This window comes from Xyrauchen texanus, chromosome 46 (genome assembly GCF_025860055.1).
Source record: "Xyrauchen texanus isolate HMW12.3.18 chromosome 46, RBS_HiC_50CHRs, whole genome shotgun sequence".
NCBI lineage: Eukaryota > Metazoa > Chordata > Actinopteri > Cypriniformes > Catostomidae > Xyrauchen > Xyrauchen texanus.
Genome location: NC_068321.1, coordinates 10536521 through 10563727, shown reverse-complemented (window position 1 = coordinate 10563727; position 27207 = coordinate 10536521). Strand labels below are relative to the sequence as shown.

Below are 27207 nucleotides of genomic sequence, written 5' to 3'. Positions count from 1 at the left end.
ATAGTGTGTAAATTCATGGAAACAAAGGTCATATTTGTGTTCAGAAGGAAAGAGCTAATGGATATGAGAGTGTGAAAAAAACACAACGTATAAAAATTCAATAATGTTGAAAACACATCTGTTAAAAGAAGTCCCAGAGCAGAAGGGGAATCTAAAAAAATGATTTCCCTTGGCGTGTGCCCTGCTGGATCCTGATTGGCCCTAATTAATGGAAACTAATTAGAAAAAAAAGAGGTTCTTTTAATGAGTCTTTGAGATGAGTCTCCAACCTATTGCTATTTTAAGCCACCTTCAGCAATGTTTGCCCCACGGTTGAATTCTTCCCGTTAGTATACCCTCTCCCCAAAGCTGCTCTACCCCATATCCTCTGGAATTTTCACTTACCTAGCTCAGCCATGGAGACTGTGGGGGATGTCTCGCCGTTAGTGAAGGAACAGTAGGGGAAAAAGCCTGAGCCAGGGGTGAAGTCGCAGATAGGCTCTGGCTTGATGCCATTGATGTCCAGGCCGGACTGATCGGGTGAGGGTTGGATGTCCAGGTAGAAGCTGCTGACGCCCGAGTCTGGCTTGGTGCCGTCAGGTGTGTGGCCGTTCATGTAGCCGCTCAGGTCGTCATGGAGCTCAGTCAGGCCATTGGTGGAGAGGCCGTAAGTTGGGGTTAAGGGCTCTGCTTCTCCGGGCTGCTGCTGGTGGTCCCGCTGTTGCTGTTGGAGCCGATGTTTCTGCACCTCTGCATACAGGCTGTCCCGCTGTTTCTTCGACATACGGCCGAACTTCACCGCTGTTGGTGAAAGATGGCGCATCAAGAATTAAAATCTCTTCTCTCAATTGTGACCAATTTCCCAAATATTGTATAATTATTTAAAAACTGTTTCACACAATTAATTTTATAGCTCTATACTTATACTATGTCAGCAATTGTCTCAGGAGAAACATCTGAGACCCGCGACCCTGTACACAGGATAAGCGGTTGACGATGGATGGATGGATGGAAACATCTGAGACAGAGTTGATACTTAAATGAAATATATATAATAACTACATGAAATCTCCTGAGCTATGAAAGAGCAACCTCTAAGCAATACAATGTTTCTCTGGGAAGATATATCTAGGCTGGTGAAATTCGTTTTTTCCCCCCCATGACATTGAATGCTTCCATGAGCTTATTACAAATACAATATTGCTGGTAAAACCTGGGTTTAAGTGTTATTTAAAAGATCAATGGTGACAATTTGCTTGCTACATGTTGGGATCAAACCAGCAACCTTTACCAGCCCTGGGCCTTAACTACTGCACCAGACCAAAACTCTTAAAAGCTATCAAATAGCTAATCAAGTGTTACATCCCCACTGCCCACTTCTTTCAGAAAATACACATGAAATAAAAGCTGTACCCTGTAGCCATTGTTGCTGAAGAAACAACAAAAGTACCAATCTCCTTTCCCTCTAGATTTGCTCTTTGAACAGAAGCTTAATGTACAGTAGAAGCATGCAGAGTACGACTAACTCCGGGGAGCAGGTTTTAATGTCGCTCAGAGGTTATTACCCGTGTATTGGGTAAAAAAAAATGCTCCACTCCGTAATAGCATTAGTTCTCTGGCGTTGTCTACCTGCCAAAATGATAAAAAAATTCAATAAAAGAAACAGCAGAACTGACTAGAATGAATCACCAATTTACAAGCACTCACAAAGAGCTACTTGATCACAGAACCCAGAGGAAACAGCATAGAGACTTTTTTGCTTAAACAGAAAGAGTAACTACAGCTTCAGTCTTTGAACTAAAGGAGTGTGAAAGGAACAGGGGAGAAAATATATGTTTAAAAAAAAAGGAGACGAAATGAGACATGAGGAGAGGAGATTAGATGTGAAGAGAGGTGAAAAGATCCAATGTGATGAAAGGAGAGAAGATGAGACATGAGGAGAGGAGACGATGAGATGAGATGAGATGTGAGAAAGGAGACAAGATGAGAGGATGTGAAGAGTGGAGACAAAATAAGATGAGTGGAGACAAGATAAGACGAGAGGAGACAAGATGAGACATGAGAAAGAAGATCAGATGGGACATGATGATAGGAGATGAGATGTGAGAAGTAAAAAGATGCAACATGAGGAGAGGAGAAATGATGAGACATAATGAGATGAGGCGTGAGAAGAGGAGCCCAAATGAAACATGAAGAGAGGAGACAAAATTAGATGTGAAGAGAAAAGTTGAGATGTGAGAAAGGAGACAAGAGACTCACAGAGAAGACGAGATGAGATGTGAGGAGACCAAATGAGACATAAAGAAGGAGACGTGAGGAGAGGAGACAAGATGAGAGATGAGAACAGGAAACGAGATGCAACATGAGTAGATGATACATGAGGCGAAGATAAATTACGAAAGATGAGGAGATGAGGCATGAGGAGAGAAGACAAGATGATACATGAGAAGAGGAGACAAGATGAGACATAAAGAGAGAAGACCAAATGAGACTTGAGGAGAAGAGACAACATGACACATGAGGAGATTGGGCATGAGGAGACAAATGAGAAGTGAGGAGAGGAGAGGAGACAAGATGAGAAATGAGGACAGGAAATGAGATGCAACATGAGGAGATGAGGCATGAGGAGAGAAGACAATATAAGACTTGAGGAGTGGAGACGAGATGAGACATGATGACACGGAACGAGATGCAACATGAGTAGATGAGATATGAGGAGAAGAGAAAAGATGAAACATGAGGAGATGAGGCGTGAGGAGAAAAGACAAGATGGGACATGAGGAGAGGAGACAAGATGAGACATGATGACAGGAAACGAGATGCAACATGAGGAGATGAGATGAGGAGAAGAGAAAAGATGAAACATGAGGTAATGAGGCGTGAGGAGAAAAGACAAGATGGGACATGAGGAGAGGAGACAAGATGGGACATAAGGAGATGAGGCTTGAGGGAAGGAGACGAGATGAAATATGAGGAGATGAGAAAAGATGAGACAAGAGGAAATGAGACAAGATGAGGCATGAGGAGAGGAGACAAGATGAGACATAAGGAGATGAGGCTTGAGGGAAGGAGACGATATGAGACATGAAGAGAGGAGTGGAGACGAGATGATACATGATGACAGGAAACGAGATGCAACATGAGGAGATGAGATATGAGGAGAACAGAAAAGATGAAACATGAGGTGATGAGGCGTGAGGAGAAAAGACAAGATGGGACATGAGGAGAGGAGACAAGATGGGACATAAGGAGATGAGGCTTGAGGGAAGGAGACGAGATGAAATATGAGGGGAGGAGATAAGATGAGACAAGAGGAAATGAGACAAGATGAGACATGATGAGAGGAGACAAGATGAGACATAAGGAGATGAGGCTTGAGGGGAGGATACAAGATGAGACATGAGGAGAGGAGACAAGAGGAGGAGAAGAGCCATGAGGAGAAGATAAAAGATGAAACATGAGGTGATGAGGTGTGAGGAGAAAAGACAAGATGGGACATAAGGAGAGGAGACAAGATGAGACATAAGGAGATGAGGCTTGAGGGGAGGATACGAGATGAGACATGAGGAGAGGAGACAAGAGGAGGAGAAGAGACATGAGGAGAAGATAAAAGATGAAACATGAGGTGATGAGGAGAAAAGACAAGATGGGACATGAGGAGAGGAGACAAGATGAGACATAAGGAGATGAGGCTTGAGGGGAGGATACGAGATGAGACATGAGGAGAGGAGACAAGAGGAGGAAAAGAGACATGAGGAGAAGAGAAAAGATGAGACATGAGATGATGTGTGAGGAGAGGAGAATAGATAAGATGTGAGGAGATGAGATGAAACGTGATGAGAGAAGACTTGATTTGCAAGAAGAATGAGCAGTAGAGAGTTGGCATGTGACACTGAAATGAAATTGGAAATGTGCTTAATGAATAAAGGGTATGGAGTGCTAGAAACTCTAAAATAAGGATGAGACCAACGAAGTTTAAAGGCAAAGTAGTTTTGCTCGAATGAGGTGTATAGAAGGGGTGCAGGATTTGCTCTGAGCTTGGGTAGAGGCCTAACGCTATCTCAGACATGTATGTTTGTAATGCACTGTGTTTCTGTGCCCGTGTAAGGAAGGCAGATGGGTACTGGTGAGTGAAGTCAGAAGTCACCTTGCCTGTCCTGGTTGTGTGTGAGAGAGCAGCCCAGTTCACTCAGAAGACCTGGCCTGATTTCATTCTCCTGTCACAGGCCGTAGTCACACAGCCCAGCCGGAGGCCCAGCAGGGGGCCTCCACAAATTCACACACACACAAACATACTCTCACCTGTGCTCCCGTTAATGCTGCTCACCTGCATTGGCTTTAATGTGCCTGTTTTTATGTGTTTTTTAATGATGCTCATTGACTAAAAGTTATTTGCTATCCTGCAGTCCACAACTACAACTGCCAATTAAATTCATCTTGTCACATGTTTGGAGAAAAATTAATGAGTAATCTGCACTGGCTACAGAACAGCTCCTCTACTAGATTTATTTGAGATGGCAAGACTGGGGACATTGCAACTTTCAAGAGTCATATTTTACTACACTTTTGTAGCATTTTATTTATTTTCACTAAAGTCAATTTACAATAGTAAAGGTTTCTTGCATTACAAATACAATTTTCTACAATTTCTTGGAATCAGGTGTTTGCAATGGGACATTCACACGCAACGCATTACAGCATTAAAAGCTGCTATACAGAACTAAACGGAAGACATGTTTGTAGGCAGATTGACTCCCATACACAGTTACACACACTCGATTGTCCAAATGTCAAAGATTGTTCATATGTAAATATGCTTATTGTGCTTATTGTGCTCTCAGATTCATCTGATTGGACTATTGTTTTAAAACTGACAGTGATCCACTGTGATGCATGTCAAAAGTTGCACTATTTTTAAGTTTACACTGTGCTTATAGTGCTACTGGCCTGTGACCATCCACAGCACCTAAGACTTCTATATGCTAATGACCTCTGTTCTGATTGGCTAATTTATTTAGCATATGAAATAAGTATTTTTTATTTTGCATGCATTTGATGTTCTGTGTATGTTAAGACTCAGTTGTCCCTCTGGTGTCTGCTGCACTGGACATGGACTCACCATCACGTGACATGCCCACGGCCAAACACTTCTGCAGCCTGCAGTGCTGGCAGCGGTTCCGGCTGGTGCGGTCAATCAGGCAGTTCTTCTGACGTGGGCAAGAGTATGCCGCATTGCTCTGCTGACTCCTCCTGAAGAAACCCTACAGGCCCAAGAGACAGTTGGTAAAGCCATGCATGTGTTCATACAACAGTTGAGAATTTTTTAAAAATATTTCAAAGTATTGCAATATTTTCACGGTTCCCAAGTTCGTGGAAAACCTGGAAATGACAGGGAGATTTAAAATTATGATTTACAGAACTGGGAAAGTCATGGAAATTAATGTAATCTTAAAAAGTCACATCCAATTTTTATAGTAAATTTTTTGAGAAATTAAGCTTTTTTTTAGGGCAAACATTTTAATCCATTGGAAAAGTTGTGGAAAATGACAAAAAAAAAAAACGTTCAAATTGGGGGGCCTGGGTAGCTCAGCGAGTATTGACGCTGACTACCATCCCTTGAGTCGCGAGTTTGAATCCAGGGTGTGCTAAGTGACTCTGGTCTCGTAAGCAACCAAATTGGCCCAGTTGTTAGGGAGGGTAGTCACATGGGGTAATCTCCTCGTGGTCGCGATTAGTGGTTCTCGATCTAAATGGGGCACGTGGTAAGTTGTGCGTGGATCGCAGAGAGTAACATGAGCCTCCACATACTGTGAGTCTCCACGGTGTCATGCACAACGAGCCACATGACAAGATGCGCAGATTGACGGTCTCAGAAGCGGAGACATGAGGCTTGAGACTTGAGTCACACTCCCAAATTGAGGTGAGTGACCGCGCCATCACGAGGACCTACTAATTAGTGGGAATTGGGCATTCCAAATTGGGAGACAAGTTCAAATTAATTGGTCAATGTGTTTGAGAACCCTGTATTTACTTCACATTACTGTATCGAGAAATCAATATTTGATTTAAATTTCTCACGTGAATATTTTTAGGGAAAAATATATAGAGCACCATTCAGAGCATGTTTTTGATAAGTCTGAAGCGTGAAAATAAATTGTGATGTTATCGCATTGTGACCCAGATAGATGTATTATCGTGTCATCAGGTCCCTGCTGATTCCCACCCCTAGTTCCCGCCCTTACGAGCACATGATATTACACATAAAAGGCCCATAAAACAACTTTTTTTCTGTGGGAAAAGCAACTGCATAAAATGGTGTTGAGGTAAACGTAATTTCTGAACAGATGGCAGCAATTCTGCGAATGCTTGTCACAATAATATATAAATGTTTATCTTTTGTCACAATACATCTGAAGAACAAACACTTTGCAGACATAACATCTATAAAAAGCAGTTTTAAACAAGCATTTTTTCCTTGTTAACAACTGACATGGTGAGTTCCGAGGCTGGTGAGAAAGGTAATATATAATGACTAGTTTGTGTGAGGTTATTAATGTTGAACAACTATGTCGGAACCCAGTGGGTGCTGGAGGGGAAGGAGCGGGCGCCCACGTTGAGTTGATTTCTCATCTCTTTGACTTAATGAATTGATTCCAGCTCGTCATTAACACACCCCATTCCATAGCTCCATACACATATGTCTTAATTAGTTGCTCATTGGCTGTTTAATTACTAGAAAACAGCTGACAGCTGCCAAGTTGCTTTCTAATGGCAGCCATTATGAAAGTGGGGTAGGACTGCCGGTGACAAGCGGTGCTCCTTAATAATGCTATGATTTATGGGCCGGAGCGGTGTGCTCGCACATATCATTAAATGTCTCTCTGCCTCGAGTAATTAGTAACCAATAAAGATACATTTCAGTAGTTTATTCTTCAGGCTTGCGCATTTGCTTTATAGCACAAATTGAGTGACTGCTGGAGATGCTGAGTCTATTGTACAGAAAAACAAAACAAGCATGTTTCGTAGCAGCATTCACAAGTTTATTTCTGCCGAGCCTGCTCGCAGAATGCTAACAACTCTTCCCGGTGACAGGCAGCAAATAATAATACACAATAAGCACAAAATTCCTCTTTGCTGAGTGGACGACGTGTTTGAAAAATGCACTAAAGGGGAAGCTTCAGTGAAAAAGAAGCAAAACTGCAAACGACATGCTGTTATTCAAAGCACTTCCACTTTTGATGGTTTTATTAAAAAAGGAGGCAAGCACAGCTGAGACAACTGCTCCTAGATATGGTAAAAAGTCACGGGAATTGCATTGTCTCTGTAATTGTGAAGCGCTTACCAACATGTTAACCTGACTGACTATAATATATGAGTGATTAAGAGAGTGATGTGTTTACAACGTTGAAGCCGTGTAAATTCCTCAATGCATATTAGTAGCCTTTTTTCCCCTCTGAAAGAATGACTATGGATGTCAAAAGAACTGGTACATTGGTACCAAGTTGATACTAAAATAAAAAAATTGTATTCACTATGTTTACTTTTTGCTGTGTCGTTAGAAGTCTAAGGAGTACAGACTCAATTCGGTTGTGTATTTGTGAACGATCTCTGTAAAGAGTAGCATGCGTGAACATGCAAATGAGTAAATTATGATAGAATTTCATATTTTTTCGGTGAACTAAATTATTGACAAGACAAAGAGAAAACCATTCACTACTCACTACTTTACTTGAATAATTACATTCAACTTCAGCTACATGCCACTGTTAAAATTCATATTCTATGGTCAGTGAATATTCAGCAATGAGCCCAGACCTCTGTGTCTGTGGATATAGAGGAACAACCTTTGATGAAATATCGAAATTTAATACATTTAAACGATACATCTGTGGGGTGTAATTTATATAGTACATTCAGTAATATACAGAAACTAAAACTAATAGGTCACACTAACTATTGTGTCAGCCTCAGATATACTCAAAGATCAGAAGTTGCATGTTTTTAACACTATGTACTTTAAAATGTGCTAAAAAAAAGTACCTTTCGTCTTTTCGTAGTTTGATGTTCATTGTGTATAATTGATTTGTCGCATTTGTCGTAAGTTAGTTTAGAAGATAGCTGTCTGTAAATTGGCTAAAATAGGTGCTTATGAGAAAAAGTAGTCGCAAGATTTACGAGGTCCATGACATGGAATCTTCATAAAAGTGTTTTGCAAAAAAAAAATACAAAATGTCCTGGCTCGTGACAAATTTTCTCCAGCACAACTGTATATATTATACTTTTTTTGATTTGTGGGGTTTTGTATCTAAATATTTTGTTCTTACTGCATCTGGATGGAGTATCTCAACATAGTTTCCAATATCTCACCAAGACAGGTATTTTGACCGTTCACACACAGCCGCAATTGCGAGTCGCATGCCCGCCGCACATATGTCTTTTGAGTCTGTATTGAGTTGGTATTTGGTATATCGATACTGTAGAAAGACTGGTATCATTAATATATATATATATATATAAAACTAGAGTAAAATAATTGGGGCTTAAGCCCCAGTAGCCCACCCTTAGCACCGCCCCTGCATTTTAATATTTAACATTTTTAATTAAGTATAGTGTTCAATAGCATATTAGTTTAGTAGCGAAATTGGTACGGAGCACTGATATTGGTATCAACCAATGACATGTGATGTTGTGACACTTCTACAGTACTAAGGACATTGCTCTGTTATATTCTTTGTTAAGTTTCCCACATTTTCATTGTCACACACACAGACAGTTTTTGTTTTACTTCTTACCTTGCAGCCCTCGCACGTTATCACGCCATAATGGATGCCTGATGATTTGTCTCCACAGATCTTGCAGGGAATTATTTCGATTTGAGCTGCAGAGAAAGAAAAGAGAGAAGATACTGTCAGGATTTTTCACTGTCACCAGTCAGCACACAACACCTCCTCCATGGCTGCATGTTGTGACACGAATCTGCGCAGAGCTTCAAACGCATCACATCCCTGCCACCCAGCCTCAGCTGTGCCGTGTTTGGAGGAGGCCATCTTGACTTTAAACAGAAACCCCTCATAAAGCACTGCAATCATGATGTCAGCTCGCACCGTTGAAAATGCACATTCTCGTAATAAAGCACTGATCCATCCCGCAGAGCCTTTGGGTAATAATACAGGTGGAAAAAATGTGTGACAGGGAGCTGCACTTAACCACATGACCAGGCATTTTACACCACTGGAACATCACTTCAAAGCTGCCTGTTAAACTTAAAAGCTACAAAACCCCAAACAGAAAGTTTTACTACCAGCGAGACACAGTGGAGTCCAACTGCAGTGTGGATTAGAGGCATAGGGTTGACACTGAGGGTAGACAGTGACACGAAGGCTTGCAATTTTAACATGATGTCATGAGGATAAGGTGCCCAGAGTGGAATTTTGTAGCAGTAATGTGTTTGTCAAAGAGAAACGCCTATATGCCATATCCCTGGTTTGAAGTTTTGAGACTTTTTAAAGGGATAGTTAACCCTAAAAACTCTCATTTACTCACCCTCATGTTGTTTCAAACCTCTATGACTTTCTTTCATCAGTGAAACACCCAATGAGAAGTTTAGCAGAATGTGGGTTATTCTAATGAAACCTTTCATGAAAATTTCCCTGGTCCTATTTTTTACTCCAAAATCAAAATAAGCAAATAAGAAATTATATATTGCATATAGAAAATGAAGCCTATTTTTAAGGGAATTATTATTATTTTACATCGTGACAGTATTTTCATGCCAGTTATGCACAAAAAATGTCATTTTTATGACATTTTTCACAAAATGATCATGATCACAAACAAAGATAAATTATTTCAATTGTAAAGTATTTGCACGTCATAGTAGTACTCCCTATCACTTTGGCTTATTTCATTTGATATATTATTATATTATTATTTATTAAAGTGTATAACACTTTATTTTAACTGTATTAACTTCTTAAATACAGTAACACATTTAAATGTTACAGTAATGAGTCATCATTGAAAACAAGGGGAATAGTAAAAGTGAAACGTTCATAAGCATTACGGTAATGAGAGTTGGAGGTAAGATGTGAGCAAAGTGTCATGAAAATAATGTCACAAAGCAAACAATCTAAATGGGCATAAATATAGGCTTCATTTTCTTTATGCAAAATATAATTGCATTTTTTTTTGTATTGATTTGGGGTTAAATATGACTATGGCATCTTCTTGACAGTTTTACAATAAGCAATGTCCATGTTGCTCTCTTCTATACAATGAGACAATGAAAGTGGATGGTAACCAGGGGCTGTCAAGCTCCAAATTTTTTTTTACATTTTTTTTAATACATAAAAACATTGTAAAAGTAGTCTACATGACTTGTGGACTATATTCTAAGTCTTCTGAAGCCATATTATAGCTTTGTGTAAGGAACAGATTGAAATTTCAGTTGTTATTAACTGAAAATCTTGTTATGACTGCACAATTCACTTCTATTGTATAGAAAAGAGTAGCTTTTGTGTTCCACAGACAAAAAAAACATGGTTTCAAAATGACATGTTGTGATTTTTGGGTAGATTATTCCTCTAAGCTTCAAGTCTTTCTTGACCTTGCAGGGAAGTGCACTTTCCAGTACAGTAAGTGTAGTTGCTTGGTCAAATCTTCTTGAGAAAGTTACCTAAACCAAACCTCTGGCCATTGCAAATAGACCTTCCCATGCAAGAGTTTAACTCCATATTTAGCTGGATTAGAGCTGAACAGTCATTGTTTACTGTAGCCTAAGCATTTTATTTCTACTTGACAGAAATCGCTCCCTCTAGTTCTGTTTGATCCTGAGCCAGAGTTCCCCGCAGCTACTTGCTTACCTCCAGCCAAAATACTGTGGCTTGATAATATTTTAGTGAACCTTTTAAATCCAATCGTACAGAATTAATTAGCTCACATCAAATTTGCCACTGCCGAGCACCGCATTCAAGGCGGCCATGAGCACATTTCATCATCTGCCTGTGAGCTCTTGTTTTGTCATCCGGATAATGTCACTGTCCTCACGGTGCGGCCTGTGGTCTCTCTCTCTCTCCCTTTCTCGCTCAGCTCCACATTGCTGATCCACAAACCCTCTATGCTCACAGCCAGTACACTGCCATCCAGTCAACATGCTCTTGCAGCCTGTAAACAGCACATTAGCCTACATTTCATGTCGACAGCAGAGTGCTCACTGATATGAACCATTCCCAGTCTCAAGAGAGCTTCATCCATGCGCATTGCCGCGTTTGAGGTTCTCACTCAGCAATGTCTACTGCCAAGGTGCTTTATAATGTAAAATAATATAAATTCCATACTGATAATATTATTTTAGCATTAATGTTTAATGAGGAATGCATAGTTATTTTGCTTCTGTTGAAAAAATAAAAATAAAATCACGGGCAGTGCACTGTGTTGTTTGTTTTTGTGTTCTCTCGGCATGAGCATTAGCGCGCCAGTGTGTTCCTACTCCTTTAGCATTTTCAGCCTCATTACTTACATAATTTGTTCTGACATGCACTCACAACAATCGAAGCATGCTGTAATTAAGGCTGGCTGTGGTTGAGGTCCAGGAGAGAAGCTGCAGTACCGGGTCCCTACCAGAAGGTGGCAGTACAAGGCTGTGACTGCGTACTAATCCCAGCCTCTACGTTCTGCCCTACAGGCTGAAAAGGCTAGCGCCTCCATACTGCTGGCATGACAGACAGGCCTGCGGGTTTGAACTTGGAGCGCCTATCCATCTGCCTCCCCAGGCACTGCTCAGAGGGCCCCTCATTTTACCCCGAGAGTATCAGGTACTCTCGCTGACAAAGCTCGTGCCACATCAGCTGAACATACAGGAAGTGAAGAGGGCATAATGCAGTGCTGGCCGAAGAGATTTGGGTCTGCCTAACACAAATATTCTCCGCTCTCTCTCGCCAGGCCTCCACATGAAACACTCACAAAGCTCTTTGTCTCCTGCCTGGCTCTCGCTGTGGGTTGCCGTGCTGGATTGGTGCTTCCTTTGTCTCCGGAGAGCGCTAAACCAAAACTGTTCTGATGAAAAAATCCACACAGCAAGGGTAGGACGGGGAGCAATTCATTCAATTCCAATACAAATACACTCGCATAACACAACCTGAGATATTCAGCAGGAATAGTTTTATATATTTTCACTGGATAACTGAATAATTACCCTTACAAAAAATACAATGTTATTTACTTTGTATTTTTTGGACATGGTACCATGGTAATACCATGTGTTTTGAACACTACCAATGTTGGAAGTACTTTAAAGTATGTAAATACCATGGTATATGAATATGGTTATCATTCAGTACCATTCACTAAACATTTCCGCAAATGGAAATTATCAGCATTTATTCACCCTCGTGTTGTTTTAAACCCATATGACTTTAAAAAAAAAAGTTGATTTTAGGTAGAATATCAAGCAGAATATTAGCCTCAGTCACCATTCACTTTCATTGGAAAAAAGATGCTATGAAAGAGAATAATAAATGAGGCTATTCCGCCTAATATCTGTTTTTTTAATTGCTTAGAAGAAATAAAAGTCTTACAGGTTTGGAACATCACGAAAGTGAGTAAAAGATGACATCATTTTTTATTTTGGGTGAACTATACCCTTTAAATGTCCATTCATTTATATATCTTTGCCAGAAATGAATGGACATTTAAAGGGTATAGTTCACCCAAAATAAAAATGATGTCATCCTTTACTCACTTTCATGATGTTCAAAACCTGTACGCAAGTGAGTAAAAGATTACATCATTTTTATTTTATTTATTTTAATTTTAAAATCCCCTGAATTTTCCAGGTTTTCAATGAACGTGGAAAACTTGAATTAAAGCTTATTGTGACATTCAATATTAGACATTTTTCTTAAAAAAATTAATATTTAAACACCATATACAAAGTTAGACTGGTGCTACACCACATATTAGCATTATAAAACAGCAATATATTACTATAAAAATAAACAAATATGTAGTCTGTATATGACTCGTGCTAAAAAGTGAATTAGCACTCTGACGACTGTCATCTGCGACAAACAGAGTATGTGATGCTCATAAATGTTTTCATGTATGAGCCAAGGATCTCTTAAATGTATAAACAATTTGTGTCTCTATGTCAGCACAACACCGGATCCACACATTCACAAGCACTCACACTTAAAACGCTGCATGTGCAAACTATCTATTTATCTAATTAAATCACAGCTTTTGCTGTTAAATATTCTCACTAGGACATGACGTGATTTTAATCTGTGCGCTGAATATTTAAGTAATCACATTCGTAATACAGATGGTATCAGTTTTTGGTATCTGAGTAGTTTTACGAGTACTTGTAACAGTACATGAGCGGGGTATCGGACCCGATTCCAATACCAGTATGAATTTTACACAGCACCACTAGAAGAGATATCCTCAGCCTATAGGCTACTTCAAAGAGGCCATAAACACCCAGCACACACATAGTTACGGCAGAGGTAAAGAGATCAAACCCTGGCACTGGGGTTTGACACCCTCAGCGCCTCTATATGTCACTGGGGAAAACAGAACTGTGTGGCAGCAAAGAGCAAATGTGATGCAGCTCGTTAGATTGGCCGCTCTGTTGTGACATCCTAAAGTCCACTTCAAGGTCACTGAGTCAGAGCCGAAAGGGAGAGAGGGCCCTGAGGAGAGAGTGACATGTCACTTTGCTGTCCCCTCTGTCTCCTAATGCTATCTTTTTCTCTGTCTATCGCCCTCCATCAATCTCTCTCTCTAAGCCTCAGAAAAGAAGAAGAAAAAAAGATATATTTAGTTTCTTTTAATGTCTTTCCAATTGTAAAAACAATGAACACAAAAATAAATGACTTTTTAAAATAGTAATTATATTATTATTTAAATGTATTTTGAATATTTTTCAGTTATTTTTGGCACTTTTTTGAATATTGTAAAATAAAAATATATAAATATCGTCCAAAATACATCTTAAAAAATGATCAATGTGAAGGCAAGTTTCTTGCCTTTTTAGTACTTTGTTATGCATTTTAAAATAACAACGAATTTAATATATTTCAATGTATTTATAATATACTTAATATAATATATTTATATATAAAATACAATATATTTCGAAATTTAAAAAAGGAAATATTTTCTATATTTCTATTTTCTGTTAAAATAATTAATTTAAACATGTTTAAATTAATTATTAGATTTGGTTGCCAGACAACGTGTTCAGGACTGATAATGTTTGCCGGACCAATTGGAATAAAACGGGCAATTCCATTTTGGTGTTTATTTTGCACTGTAATGCAATAATAATAATAATGTGATATAATAACAACACAAACATTATTATTCTACATTTATTCTATATAGCTGCTTTTCTATTTTTTTCTATTTTTCTGTCATAGTATTAGCGTCTAATAAAAAAAAAATAATAAAAATTCAACAGGAGCAAAAGTGGACAAAGCAAAAAAAAAAAAAAAAAAGTCCTTTTGTCAACAAAGAAATATTAAAATAGCAACACAAATCGTTAGGCCATGTCCATGGCTGTGAATGATATGAATAATCTACTTCTCTCTGAAACATGCATCTGTGTTTCATGTAAGTGTGGGCGAGTCCAGCAGGCTTCCTGAAATTTACAGGAAAGCCAGAGTGGGATCACTCCTGCTACTTAATCACTTTTGACCCAGAGAAAAACCCTGAAGAGACTCCACAGCAAGAGACAACACCAAAACAAGTCAAGAAAATGAAGAGGAGCTTGCTATTAAAACAGGTGCGACATCAGGTGTGGCATCTTTATTACCTCCTCAAAATTTTGGTCATTTATGATTTTACAAGAAGGGTTTATAATTATTTTATATTTATTTTCTGCAAGAAGTGAGTGTGTGTGGGGGGTTATGGGCCTATATATACATTTGTAGCCTATTATTTTATATGTTTCATTGCTTTGGGAAGATTTAGAATTTCTTGAGGAACATTTTTAATAATAATAAGATCAACAACATCTCAGGCTGAAATGTAGCATTATGGAAATGATTTTAATTTAAGTGTTTTTTTATTATTTTAATTTTTTACTTCAATTATTGTCAAGTTCCAAATAAAGAGAAAATTAAATAAGAGGAAGTATTTAATTATCTGACTGGATTATCCACAATATAGGCATTCAAATATGATTTAATATATAAACCAATTTTAATTGGTTTAAAAAATGTGCTATACTCTGTATACCCTTAATAGCCCTCAAATCAGACCTCATGGGAGGGAAAAAAAACTCAGCTCCTGCTTGCAGAAGTCTCTGTTTCTGCTAACATCAAACATACTTGTCACTTGCTCACCAACTGCCCATTTTAATTGGTCCAGCACATAGTTCATGCACATAAATTCAGACTGAGGTCATATTTCATAGCCCACTATCAGCCATGACAGGGCGAGCCTCTGACTGCTTAGCAATGCTCTACTACAGCTAAGAAACAGCAATAATGTGTCCAGGTTAGAGTTGCCAGATCTCACTAGAAAAACTTGTAACATGATCTGACAAAACAAGCATGAAATAAGACTTGCCTCACCAATATAAGCCTTAATAAGCAACCCGAGTTTTGTTTTTTTGCATAGACTGTTAGCCTCAATCACTATTCAGTTTCATTATATGGAAATACAATATATAATTCTGTACTTTTTGTAGTCTTCTCAGAAATGAAAAATAAAAAGAATGAAATCAGTAGCAAAACGTGGCTCATCAAAAAGCGGAGACAATAATCATTTCACTGTAACATGTGCTAACGGCTCGGCGCTAACTGTCACAGTCACTCTGTTGTCTTTGGCGCACTGCTGACATCAGCATCACAAAGGCTTTTTCAGCATGCTTCTTAAATGTGCTTTTGTCTCATTTGTTCCTGAGGAGTTTTGTTCAGTGAGTGAGGCGAAAAGTGTGATGTGGCCATGTGAAATATTCAAGAACATTCGCTCGCTAATGGAGGACTCTAGCATTCGGCTAAATGCGCGTGTGGGGGAGTGATGATTGCTAACTGAGTGCTCCTTACTGTCTGCGGATACAAAAAAAAGCTTTTTATACTTCTATTCAGCAGTATAACATCTTCCTTGTTTGTCTGATGTGCTGACTAGCAAAGGGCCAAAGCGCTAACAACACTTTTGAGCCACATTTCCTCCTATATTCAAATCAGCACAAAATGCTTCTAGTTATTCCCACTCTGGGCTAAAATCTCACTGAATTGTTAGCATAACCTGGGCAACATTTGTCAACATTTAGGAGTACACTAGCATATAGATTGCCTCAAAGCTATTATAAATGACCTGTATACAAGCAATTCCAATGAACTGAACTATGTTTTCATGCCATTTATGGGCTTTCATGAGGTCTTAAAATATGCATTGTTTAATTTGGCCTACATATGGTAGATACGAGAAAGTGTTTGAAATTAGATTGAAAGCAGCCATTATTTTTGCAATTCTGTTTGGTGCCGCTAGTAATGCAGAAATAACACACTACTGCTTTAAAAGCAGGAATGTCAAGGGCCTGCATTACTCTCTGTTTTTGTGTGTGTGTGTGTGTGTGTGTGGAGGAGGTTACTAATGTGGTTATGTGTTGACAGTTGTCAGTGACCGCATGACGCAAGCCAGTGAGCTCATGTCAGGGGATTATGTAAGTGATTGGACAGCCATGCTGGAATTGCACACAGCGCCACATTACAGCCAGATTAACAACGGTCCTTCGGGCAAGAGAACAGGGACAAACGACAGTTTAATCAAATTCCACTGAAATGTTTCACTGCTGTTCCAGATTGTTTCTGTAAATAACGCAGCCCATGTACGTTATCCAAGTGTCCTCTGTGGTACAACACAAACCGCTGGTGCTATTCGGGTGGGTTAAGTATAGGTTTAAGAAAATATGTCAGTAGGAATAACTCCAGTTTAGGAGATCTGGTAGCTTTTTGGTTTGTTTTACTAGATAAGTGTTGGTTTTACAAAGAGTAAGAATAGTCTAAAATTGATACTTACTAAGGTTATGTGCCGTAATATAAAAGAAGATAATATATTAAGAGTTTTTAGAAAATGTGAGTGGTGCTGCCATTATGCTAATATGTTGTGGGGGGGTTGCCTGGGTGTTGCTATGCGGTTACTAGGGTATTCTGTTTGATTTCTAGAACATACAGTAAATCGAGTCCATCCCCATGTCTCTATGCTATTCTTGTCCTTAGATATGTCTCAAGACCCTTCTTCAATGCAAGTCAATGCGGTTTTTTGCCGCTTTATCGTCCTCTGGGCTATAACAGCACAATTAGTACAAGACATGCACTGTAGTTTCATACTTAGGTTAAAGGGTTTTTCAAAATCCCTAAACATGGGCAATAATCAGCCTGATCTCATGAAAATTATGTGACTATGGCCACATTTTTGTAGTTCCCATTGAAATGTCCAGTGGGGGGGCGCCAAAAGCGAGTGTCGTAATAAGATGAGGTTTTTAAGGTGAATGTTAGATGGAGATTTTAATGAGTAAAACGTACTAAACGTACCTAAAGCTTTAATTTAAACCCAACTAATAGTGATCTAAAATCAAATGAGAGGTAGACAAAAAAACAGATATTCTTTCCATTAACCAACATCTAAACCTAACTGACAGTGTTTTAGAAAAGGAAATGTGACTTTATCAGCACATTTTCTGAAGCAACCACGTCATTTTGTGTGGCTTCTATGACAATTTCGGCTCACCAATCACCTTGCGTGCTTGACTAACATCAAACTGCAGTCTTCCGGGTCCAAAGTACAACACTCTATCAGGTGAGCTAGTGCAGAAGTTAATCACACATAAGTGTGTAAATGTAGGTGGGTCTGTAATACATAACAGGAAAATAGTTTATCCATGCTTTTCTTTCATTCCCATTTGAACACAAATGAGGGAAGGTTATTTGAATGTCAGCTTCACAGGACAGCCACATTCCACAGGCACAGACGGAATCGCATAAATGTGTAATTTGTTTGGGGATTATACTGTAGCATGTTGGCCTATTAACAGGAGACATCAGTGACAGCATGTGCTACACCGGATCTGAGAGATCACACGTGATAGCGAATGATTCAAATCCTATTTTAACGCTATTTATGATCCTGTAAAAAGTCAAAATAAAGCTAACATTTTAAAGTAAGATTCTGTACATTAACATTAGTTTTTTGCATTGTTAGATTTAATGAATAAGCTGATTTTTGGTAGCTATCAGCGTTTTGGTGTGCATGTAAATGGACTCATTGTTAGTTCATTTTAACCATTGTTAACAAATGGTAACATATACAACTCCATTGTAAAGTGTTATTAAATTTTTCAACCATGTTTTTAAGCATGCAGACTGATGTAAAAAGAGCCATTCGATCACATGGGTTTGTTTGCTTGCAAGCCAGCATGCGTGTTTGTTTGCGCTTCCTGCATAATTCTTCACTTTTAATCACAGATCACTGTCATGATCCACAGACAATAGAGACAGTCTGAGAGCTGAGAAGATCAGATAAGATAAGGATGAGAGAGAGACAGACAAAGACAAGAACTTCTCATTCTTTCACTCTCATTGCTCCTGTAAATCGCTGAAGTGGCGTGTTGGACCCAGGACTGGCTGCTTGCCTTTGGGCAGCTTTCAGGAGTGAACTCATGCATGCATCTGTGTGTTTGTTTTTGTGTGAGGCCATTAATTTTTCAGTGCCACACACACACAACTCAAGATCCTTCTCAGCAAACAGCAGCTTGTGTTACCGTACTTCAAGATGTACCCAACTCAGTCAAATGCATTTTGACATGCCATATACAGAGTTCACGAGCGTAGGAGATTTTCCCAGTCGCAGTACGGAGACATCTTACTTCAAGTGCCTCACTATATTCACAATGATTTTGTAGGCCATATAAAATTCTGCAATTATTAACTCACACCCAAAAGACTTTCTTTCTTGCATAGAACACAATAAAAGTTATCTAGCATAATGTCCAACCTTCTCTTTCCCATATAATGAAAGTGAATGGTTATGACAAATGACCCTGGGCTCTATCCACTTTCACTGTATGGAAAACAAAAATGAAAGCAAAAGACTAGGAAAGCTTCAGGCCCAAACTGTGTCTCACCAGCCTGTCTGAAAGTCTGCACTGACAAACTGGCCCCCATCTTCACTAGATCACTGGAGCAGTGTGAAGTTTCCAGCTGCTTCAAATGCTCCACCATCATTCTGGTCCCCAAAACATTTTAAATCACTGGACTTAATGACTACAGACCTGTCGCTCTCACGTCACCTCAAAACACCTCGACAGACCTGGGACTTATGCAAGGATCCTATTTGTGGAATTCAGTTTAGCCTTAAATAACATCATGCCTGATCTTCTCTCAACCAAACTGACCCAGCACTCCGTGCCCACCCCAATCTGTCAGTGGATCACCAGCTTTCTGACAGATAGGCAGAAGCTAGTGAGACTGGGAAAACTCACATCCAGGACCCTCACGATTAGCACTGGTGCTCCTCAAGGATGTGTTCTCTCTCCACTGCTCGTCTCCCTGTACACAAATGACTGCACTGCAAAAACCCAAATGTCAAGTTTGCAGATGACACCACGGTCATCGGCCTCATCCGCGATTGTGGCAAGACTGCATACAGATGGGAGGTTGATCAGCTGTCTATCTGGTGCGGTTACAACATCCTTGAGCTGAACATGCTCAAAACAATGGAGATAATAGTGGACTTCAGGAGAAACATCCCTTGTGTACGGGAGAACACTTCGCAATAAAGCTCATTCTGATTCTGAAAATAACTGCTTCTAGTGACTTTACTGCACATTTCTGGCCATTAAGTTTAGAAAATAAAGTGCCATTGGACTATTTTTGTGATCCTCCACATCTAGCTATTCGCAGGTATGCAAAAATGGCGTTAAAGTTGCAGAGTTTGATTCACTTCAGTGAATCAGTTCAAACTCCATTTCATTGAATTGGAGGCAGTGGTGGCTCAGTGGTTGAGGCTCATGGTTACTGACCAGAAGGTCGGGGGTTCAAGCCCCAGCATCACCAAGATGCCACTGTTGGGCCCTTGAGCAAGGCACTTAACTCCAGGTTGCTCCGGGGGGATTGTCCCTGTAATAAGTGCACTGTAAGTCGCTTTGGATAAAAGCGTCTGCCAAATGCATAAATGAAAATGTAATTGAATTGATTCAAAACTCAATGATTTGTGTTATCATTCATATTAAATGTTTTTGTAAAAATATGTAGTTAAATATTGCTGTTTATTACTATTGTTATATTGGTTCAAATTAAAATAAATATTGTACTTGCTTGTGATAATTTAGGAAAAATTGTGTTTTCGTTCTAATATTAAACATTTTGGTAACACTTTATAACAAGGTTCCATTCGTTAACATTAGTAAATATATTAGGTATCATGAACAAACAATAAATTATATATTTTTACGTTGTGGCAAAGATTGACAAGCTTTCTGGCTGCGAATGCGAATGAGAGTGCACTCTTGGGAAAAGAACAAAAGGATGGGGGTTATGCTGCAGACAAGTTGCGCGGAGAGCAGCATGTGTGCAGAACTCTCCTCCGCCCTGCCCTGACACTTTCATCTGAGATTTCCCTCCTTCTTTTTCCTGTTTCTATTTCTCTCTGTCCTCTCCATCTCTTCTGTTCAGTGACAGGCAAAGCACTTCCATCTGAGCAAGGAGCTCTGCAGCCACAGGGCACATCGCATCCCATCGTGGCTCTGTGCACCTGGATCCAAAAGGATGGAGAAACAGGGAAAGGAAAAAAGAAAGATGGAGCAAGAGGTTCATTTGCATCGCATCACCGTCTCCGCTGTGTTGCTCCGACAACACAAATCAAACGTGCAAGAACACTCCACAAGCATAAATATTTATCTCTGATTTGAAAGCAAGACATATTGACGTCATTACCACAATCGCACAGTACATCAAACATAACTTAGGGCACGATTTTAGCATCTAAATTAGTAATTTGTTCGTAAACTGTCAAAAAACACTCACAACAACTCACCATATTCCGCTAAGTCTCTATATTTTTCTCGTCCCTAGATATGGCTCAGGTACCAACTTCAAAGTAATTCTAAGAGATTTTTTTCCCATTTTATCATATGCCAGACAAAACCCCTAAGTCTGATTGCTTAGAAAAGAAAGGGCAGACCTCTTCTTAACAAGCTGCACTATTCACGTCTATAGCACAAACAGTATGGGATGGGATACACAACAAAGTTTCTTAGTTCGAGTTAGAGGTTTGTTTAGGTCTCTAACCAAGAGGTGGAAATGAATTCTTGTGTTCAGTAAATATTATGGAGCAAGAGCTCACCATATTCTATTTTCGTTTATGAATGCCATGTGTGGCAAAGCTTGACGTTGCACATCGTTGAGACTTCACTGAAGCTGGAACATCAGAAGAGCTCTTTTTGGAGTCATGCTCCCTCTGTCGATTATTTCATGTCGAAAGAGGCTGCTTTTTGTCTGAAACCAGTTTTGTGACTGCTTGCGAATACGAATGGGACATTGCCAGCACACATTTTACCCGTAGCTTTCCATTCAACACCGAAGTGATGAATGCTCTATGTAATGAGGTTAATTTCTATTTGGTTCAAACCATTTCAGTTAATCAATAAAAAATTCAGATTCAACGATTTGTTAGCATCATTGCAGATTGTGTTACTATATACTGTATATGGAGTTCTATTAAAAAAAAAAATAATTATTTGAGAAATCACATATTTTTTTCGCAGATTTTGAAAGTACTGAAATTTTACTCTATATATGCTTCTTTTCCTGTCAAGATTCACTTCTTTCCTTCTCAGGAAAGAAGACAACATGCAACAATAATGCTTTATTAACATTTTCAAACAAAGGCTTCCACAGTATAAAGATAGAAATGCCCTAAAATATCACCAATTCAAGTAATATTAAAAGTGGGTGGTTGACTAGTTGAAAGAACTATAAGGTTACATATTCATTACTATAGGCATTACATCTCTTAAACTCCACAATATTAATCAGCTGGCAGACTGTGGCTATCCACTTTGTTACAGCATTCGTGAAGCCGCCTGCATTCATGACTGGTGTCAATGCATCAATGCCAGCGTCAAGGAGCGCCTTGAACTCCACATAGAAAAGTGCTGGTAAAAAAATCCCATACTGCATTTTCGTGATCGTTAAGACTTGACGTGCTGACCATCTGGCCTTTTTTGTACAACAAAAAGTGTTAAGAGGTCCTTTCCCCATCATTTGATCACTGACCCGGCTGTTGTGTGTGTTTGTGGTGTATAGGTCTGTGTAATGACTCCGGGCGGGCACATTGCAAAGGTTCCGCCTTTTTCCGACTAGTGTTTATGCTGGTTTATGCTTTATTAAGGGTAAATGTGTTAATCGCAATTAAGAATCTTAATGCATTAAACTTGAATCACATGCATAACACATTAAATTTGACAGCTCTATTCAAACTGGAGAAATTAATATTGTATGTAATGAAAGGTTTGAATATTTATTTTATATTCATGATGAATATTAAGGCAACATAATGTTAAGCAACATTGTGAATATTGTGATTATTTTAATACATTTTTGGCTAATACATTTTCTAAATACAGCGGCATTAGACTAGTTTCATGATCCTTCCTTGTGGTGCAATTTTCAAATATGCAGAAACGGCGGTGAAAAGTAAATTTCCATGAAGCAGTTCAAACTGTTTCAATGAATCGATTCAAAATTCCAATTCAATGATTTGATTGCATCCCCACGGATTGTGTTACCACATTCGTGGAATATACATGTTTCATATATTAACATGGTTAAGTAAAAAACATATTTAGGTAAATATTGACACTTATTTTTATATTGGTACATATAACTGGCAATTATTAAATATCAACGTTCCTATAAATCTCCTACAGCTGAGGAGATTTTATGCTGTGGTTAAACACCAATCAGATCTCACCGAGTTCTCAGGGGAGTCAATTCGACACAATAAATGACAAAACAATAAAAATGGTGGAATGAATATATTTATAATGAAAGGCTAAAAAATAACAGCCAGTGCATTTACACACAGGAAACCTTTGCACAACAACAAAGAGACTTGTACCGTTGCACAGGGGAATTCTCTTTCCATGCGCTGTTGATACATTAGCCCTGTAATTGCTGCATTAGTATGCAATTCCGCGAGAAGCATCTTGGCTGTGGATCTTCACGGAATATGATCTGCACAATAAAACTCCCACTCTGCACAAAGACATTAATGTAACAACTGCATCACAGGGTGCATGTGTGTCTATATTGGGTTGTTTAAGTTCTTTAAGGACAGACAGGAAGTGTGAAAGTTCACTCATGGAAAGGTAGAGAACAGTATCTGAAATATTCCCTATAAAGTTGATGCCACATAGTCCACTAAATAATAATTAAAATCACCAATATCATTAATTGATATGAGTTGATATGATTAGGAAAGAGTGTGCTGTATTCCTAATACCTAATAATCTTCTGACCATCCACATAGACCAACAACAAACCTGATTAACTCAAGCCAGTTGGGAAAACAACTTCTGACTGATTTCTACAGAGAACATTTCCACAGCAGCCAGCAGGGTTTCCTAATGGACATAGTCAGTGGGCTAAAGTGAGAGTCGACCTGCTGCTGGGTCTCTAACACCTGACTGCACAATGTTGTATCCACAGCACTTTCCCTTGAACACAGATCCACTGTGCAGCCAGTAATCATTGTGCAATGAATTAAATACTGGGTAAACATATAAAAGTGTGGTAAAGCAGTTTCAAAAATGGTTAGCTTGCAGTATGGCATCCATGTGCACTTCTTTGTAGGAAATTTAAATGCGAGACCGCTGTTCAAATGTATTCAATATACTAATACTAATAATATTCAATACGTTTTGTAAAGAGTTGCAATTGATCTCAGTGCCATGGTAATATTGCAACACCCGAACCTCTAAATTCTGGCATTGAGCCACAAACGGTAGTAACAGGCAGTACCATGATTATAATAACAAATACAATAGGAGCTTTTTCCATTTGCATGCAAAGTTATGTTTGCAGTAGCATAAAATATCCCAATACAGATTATACTTAACACTTTACTGTCATTATTTAGCCATTAACAATCTTTAGATATTGTTTAATAGATCAATAGTTCAAGTGAATATAAAAATTATCATGACTACATATCCTGTATATTAGCAATCTGTTGTCTATTATTTCAATTGGATATTGGTGTTATAAAGGTATTATAAAGTGTTACTATATATTTGACATTTTATACATATTATATAAAACAACATAATTTCATAGAAAAATATACTATAACAAAATACCTTATGCGTGTGAACAATGTAACTGTTATATAAGTGGTTATTGCACCTTTTTGTAAACTAAATAATTCAGATGACAACAAAACACCCACCACGTCCTACCCCTGCTACTGTATAAGACACAATGCATCCAAACAACATTATTTAGTCACACTTTATATTAGGTGTCTTTAACTACTATGTACTAACATTAAAATGTATACAATACAATGTACTTACTGTGAAACTACATGTTGTACTGCAAAATTCTCACAAGATTCACATTTGCAGCTACTGAGGTTGATGTACTGGTACAGTGGGTAAGCAACCAGATTGAACCTTACTACCGTGGGAAGTAAGGCTTATATTTATAAAAATGTGTCAGACCCACTCATAAGTGTGATGAAATAGATTTCTAATAGACTTCTATTCTATTATATATATATACTGTGTGTATGTTTGCAATTATTTCACTGTTTTTAAATAGTATTCTTTAAAGTTAAAGCGGTTGGTGTGGAGTAGCTACAAACTGAATTTCTTTTTAAGTCACACGTGGATTGATAGCTCAGGGACTGTGCTAATAATGGGTTCCAGACCAGATTTACTTATCGTACTGTCTGTTTGGATACATGTATAAAGTAAACTACATCCAGCAGATTTGCGAAAAAGCCATTTTGCGCTGTGGCTGCTACTGACACTGTCCGGTAAGACTATTGTTGGTAATTTGTTCCTATTATACAGTATATATTTTTTACATGGCATTTAACTTATATTTGTCACCACGATTGTGTTTTAAAGGTAAAATCATTGGAGATCCAGTGGCATAGGGCGGCAACATTCATTATTACATGATAAAGTTTATAATTCAACTTAATTACATTCCACAGTAGCCTACAATCACATGAGTGTAGATCACAATAGTGTGGAACATTATTGTATGGGTTCCCTCTCCGTCATTCTTTGGTGTTACGGTTTAACTTGGGCTGAGTTCTAAACAAACTTACAACATAATGTTACCATCTTTTTACAGATGAAAATAAGTGGTATAATTAGCTTGAATGACGGAATGATGCAAAACAAAACAAAAAACTTACAGAGGCAAGAGATTGGTTAAAAAACTATATGGTCAGCACAATTTCACACAGTGCTATCAGTTTGAGCTATTAGGTGGCGATAACAATAACAAGCATATTTATGTTCAAATTAGGTTTTTTATTCGGTGTGAAATGGTGCACATTATCATGCAATGTTAACAGCATGTTATCTTGTGTTTCACGTTCACAATATGATGTTAATGTGTTAATAAAGCCATACTGAGTTTGTTTGTTATTACTGTACATATATGTTTTCAATGTACAGTACTGTGCAAAAGTTTTAGGCACTTGTGAAAAATTTAGCATTTTGAGGATGTCTTCAAAAATAATGGCATAAATAGTTTATATTTATCACTTAAAGTCATACAAAGTTCAGTAAACATAAAAAAAAATCCAAATCCAAATTCAGTGTGACCACCTTTGCTTTAAAACTCCTAGGTAGTTTTAACACAGCTTTTCTTGGTTGTTGGCAGATATTGGCAGTCTCAATTGCTTCTGTCTCTTTATGTAATCTCAGACTGACTCAATGTTCAGTGGGGGGTTTTGTGGGGGCCATGGCATCTGTTGAAGGGCTCCCTGTTCTTCCATTCTAATTTTTTCTATTTGCAAAAGGAATGTTTGGGAGTCTAACATTTATATTTCCTATTGACACTAAAGCTGAAGATATAAATAACCATCTTAAGACAAATGCTTTTGTGAAACATCTTATGTGCTAAAGACTTTTACACAGTACTGTATGTTGCTAATGTAATCGATCGTGTTCTTGCCTGGCAACATGTGAGTCCCCACTGCACATTTTTCAGCTCAAACTAAATATATAAACACCTCCCCCGTCGAGTTAAGGTGTGAATCATTGAAGCTCTGGGTGTTAAAAACTTCTATATGTTAATAAATGTCTAGATTAAACGTGTTAAAGGGTTCTAAAGCACTAAATAATGCACTAAACCGATTATAACATGGATGTGTCCTGACATCCTCTACAGATAAATTAACCATAGTATCACCATAATAATTGTAACCACAAGATTTAACATGGTTAATATCAACACTATATTACTATAGTAACACCATTGTTAATATCATCAAATCGGTTTTCCTCCAAAATAATTATGGTTACTACAATATTACAATAGTACAACTACCTTTTAATTAATTTTGTATTTATTATAAATAGTAATAAAGAAAATATTAAGAGTGGAGTCAAGAAATTTCTACGTCAAATGCAGAACCGAACCCTGGTCGTTCAGACACCGGCACTGACTTTATGCTCCAGAATTAATTATGATTAATTATAAATGAATTAATTCACATTTGATAATCCTGTTTAAAAACAGAAAGTATGGGCTAGCATATTGGCACATTAATAGAAAGCACAGGTTTAGAGTCTTAAAAGATTTTGGAAGTCATTTGTTTGAATATGCGGTCTAATGATGCACGCTCATAACGTCTGTGCATATGTGTATAAATACTCACAAATGTTTCTTATCTCTAATGAAATGTGAATTACTTAATGCAAACAAATAACTCTCCAATGCGTGGACGTCCTCGTGAATGCTGAATGTTGCAGTAAAGTCTTTATCATGCGTCTTCATTGCAACATTTAGCCAGAAAACAAATGTTGTGGTATTTTTATGGCGGTTGGCAAAACAAGCGTAACTTGCCCTTAACACCTCCAACTTAATGGGCATTACATTGGGAGAAAGAGCTCTGAGGTGTTCAGCTCTGGCCTGTTGAAATTCTATGGTTATAGTGCCCCTTAGAGGTTTAGAGCTGCTAATGAGCTGCTAATGA

General features: G+C 38.3%; 1 protein-coding gene and 1 long non-coding RNA gene across 3 annotated transcripts in view; one reads left to right on the top strand and one right to left on the bottom strand.

The window, feature by feature from the left end:
- Positions 1-27207, bottom strand: part of roraa (RAR-related orphan receptor A, paralog a) — a 403803-nt gene that overhangs the window by 16900 nt on the left and 359696 nt on the right. For both annotated transcript variants that reach the window (XM_052119230.1, XM_052119232.1), the window contains 3 exons: positions 8772-8857; positions 5099-5240; positions 385-780 (listed from right to left, as the gene is read on the bottom strand). In XM_052119230.1, coding sequence (XP_051975190.1) covers positions 385-780; positions 5099-5240; positions 8772-8857 — 624 coding nt within the window. The remainder of the gene's footprint in view (positions 1-384; positions 781-5098; positions 5241-8771; positions 8858-27207) is intronic.
- The window catches only part of LOC127637959 (uncharacterized), a 158728-nt gene that overhangs the window by 82262 nt on the left and 49259 nt on the right, over positions 1-27207 (top strand). The window lies entirely within an intron of this gene.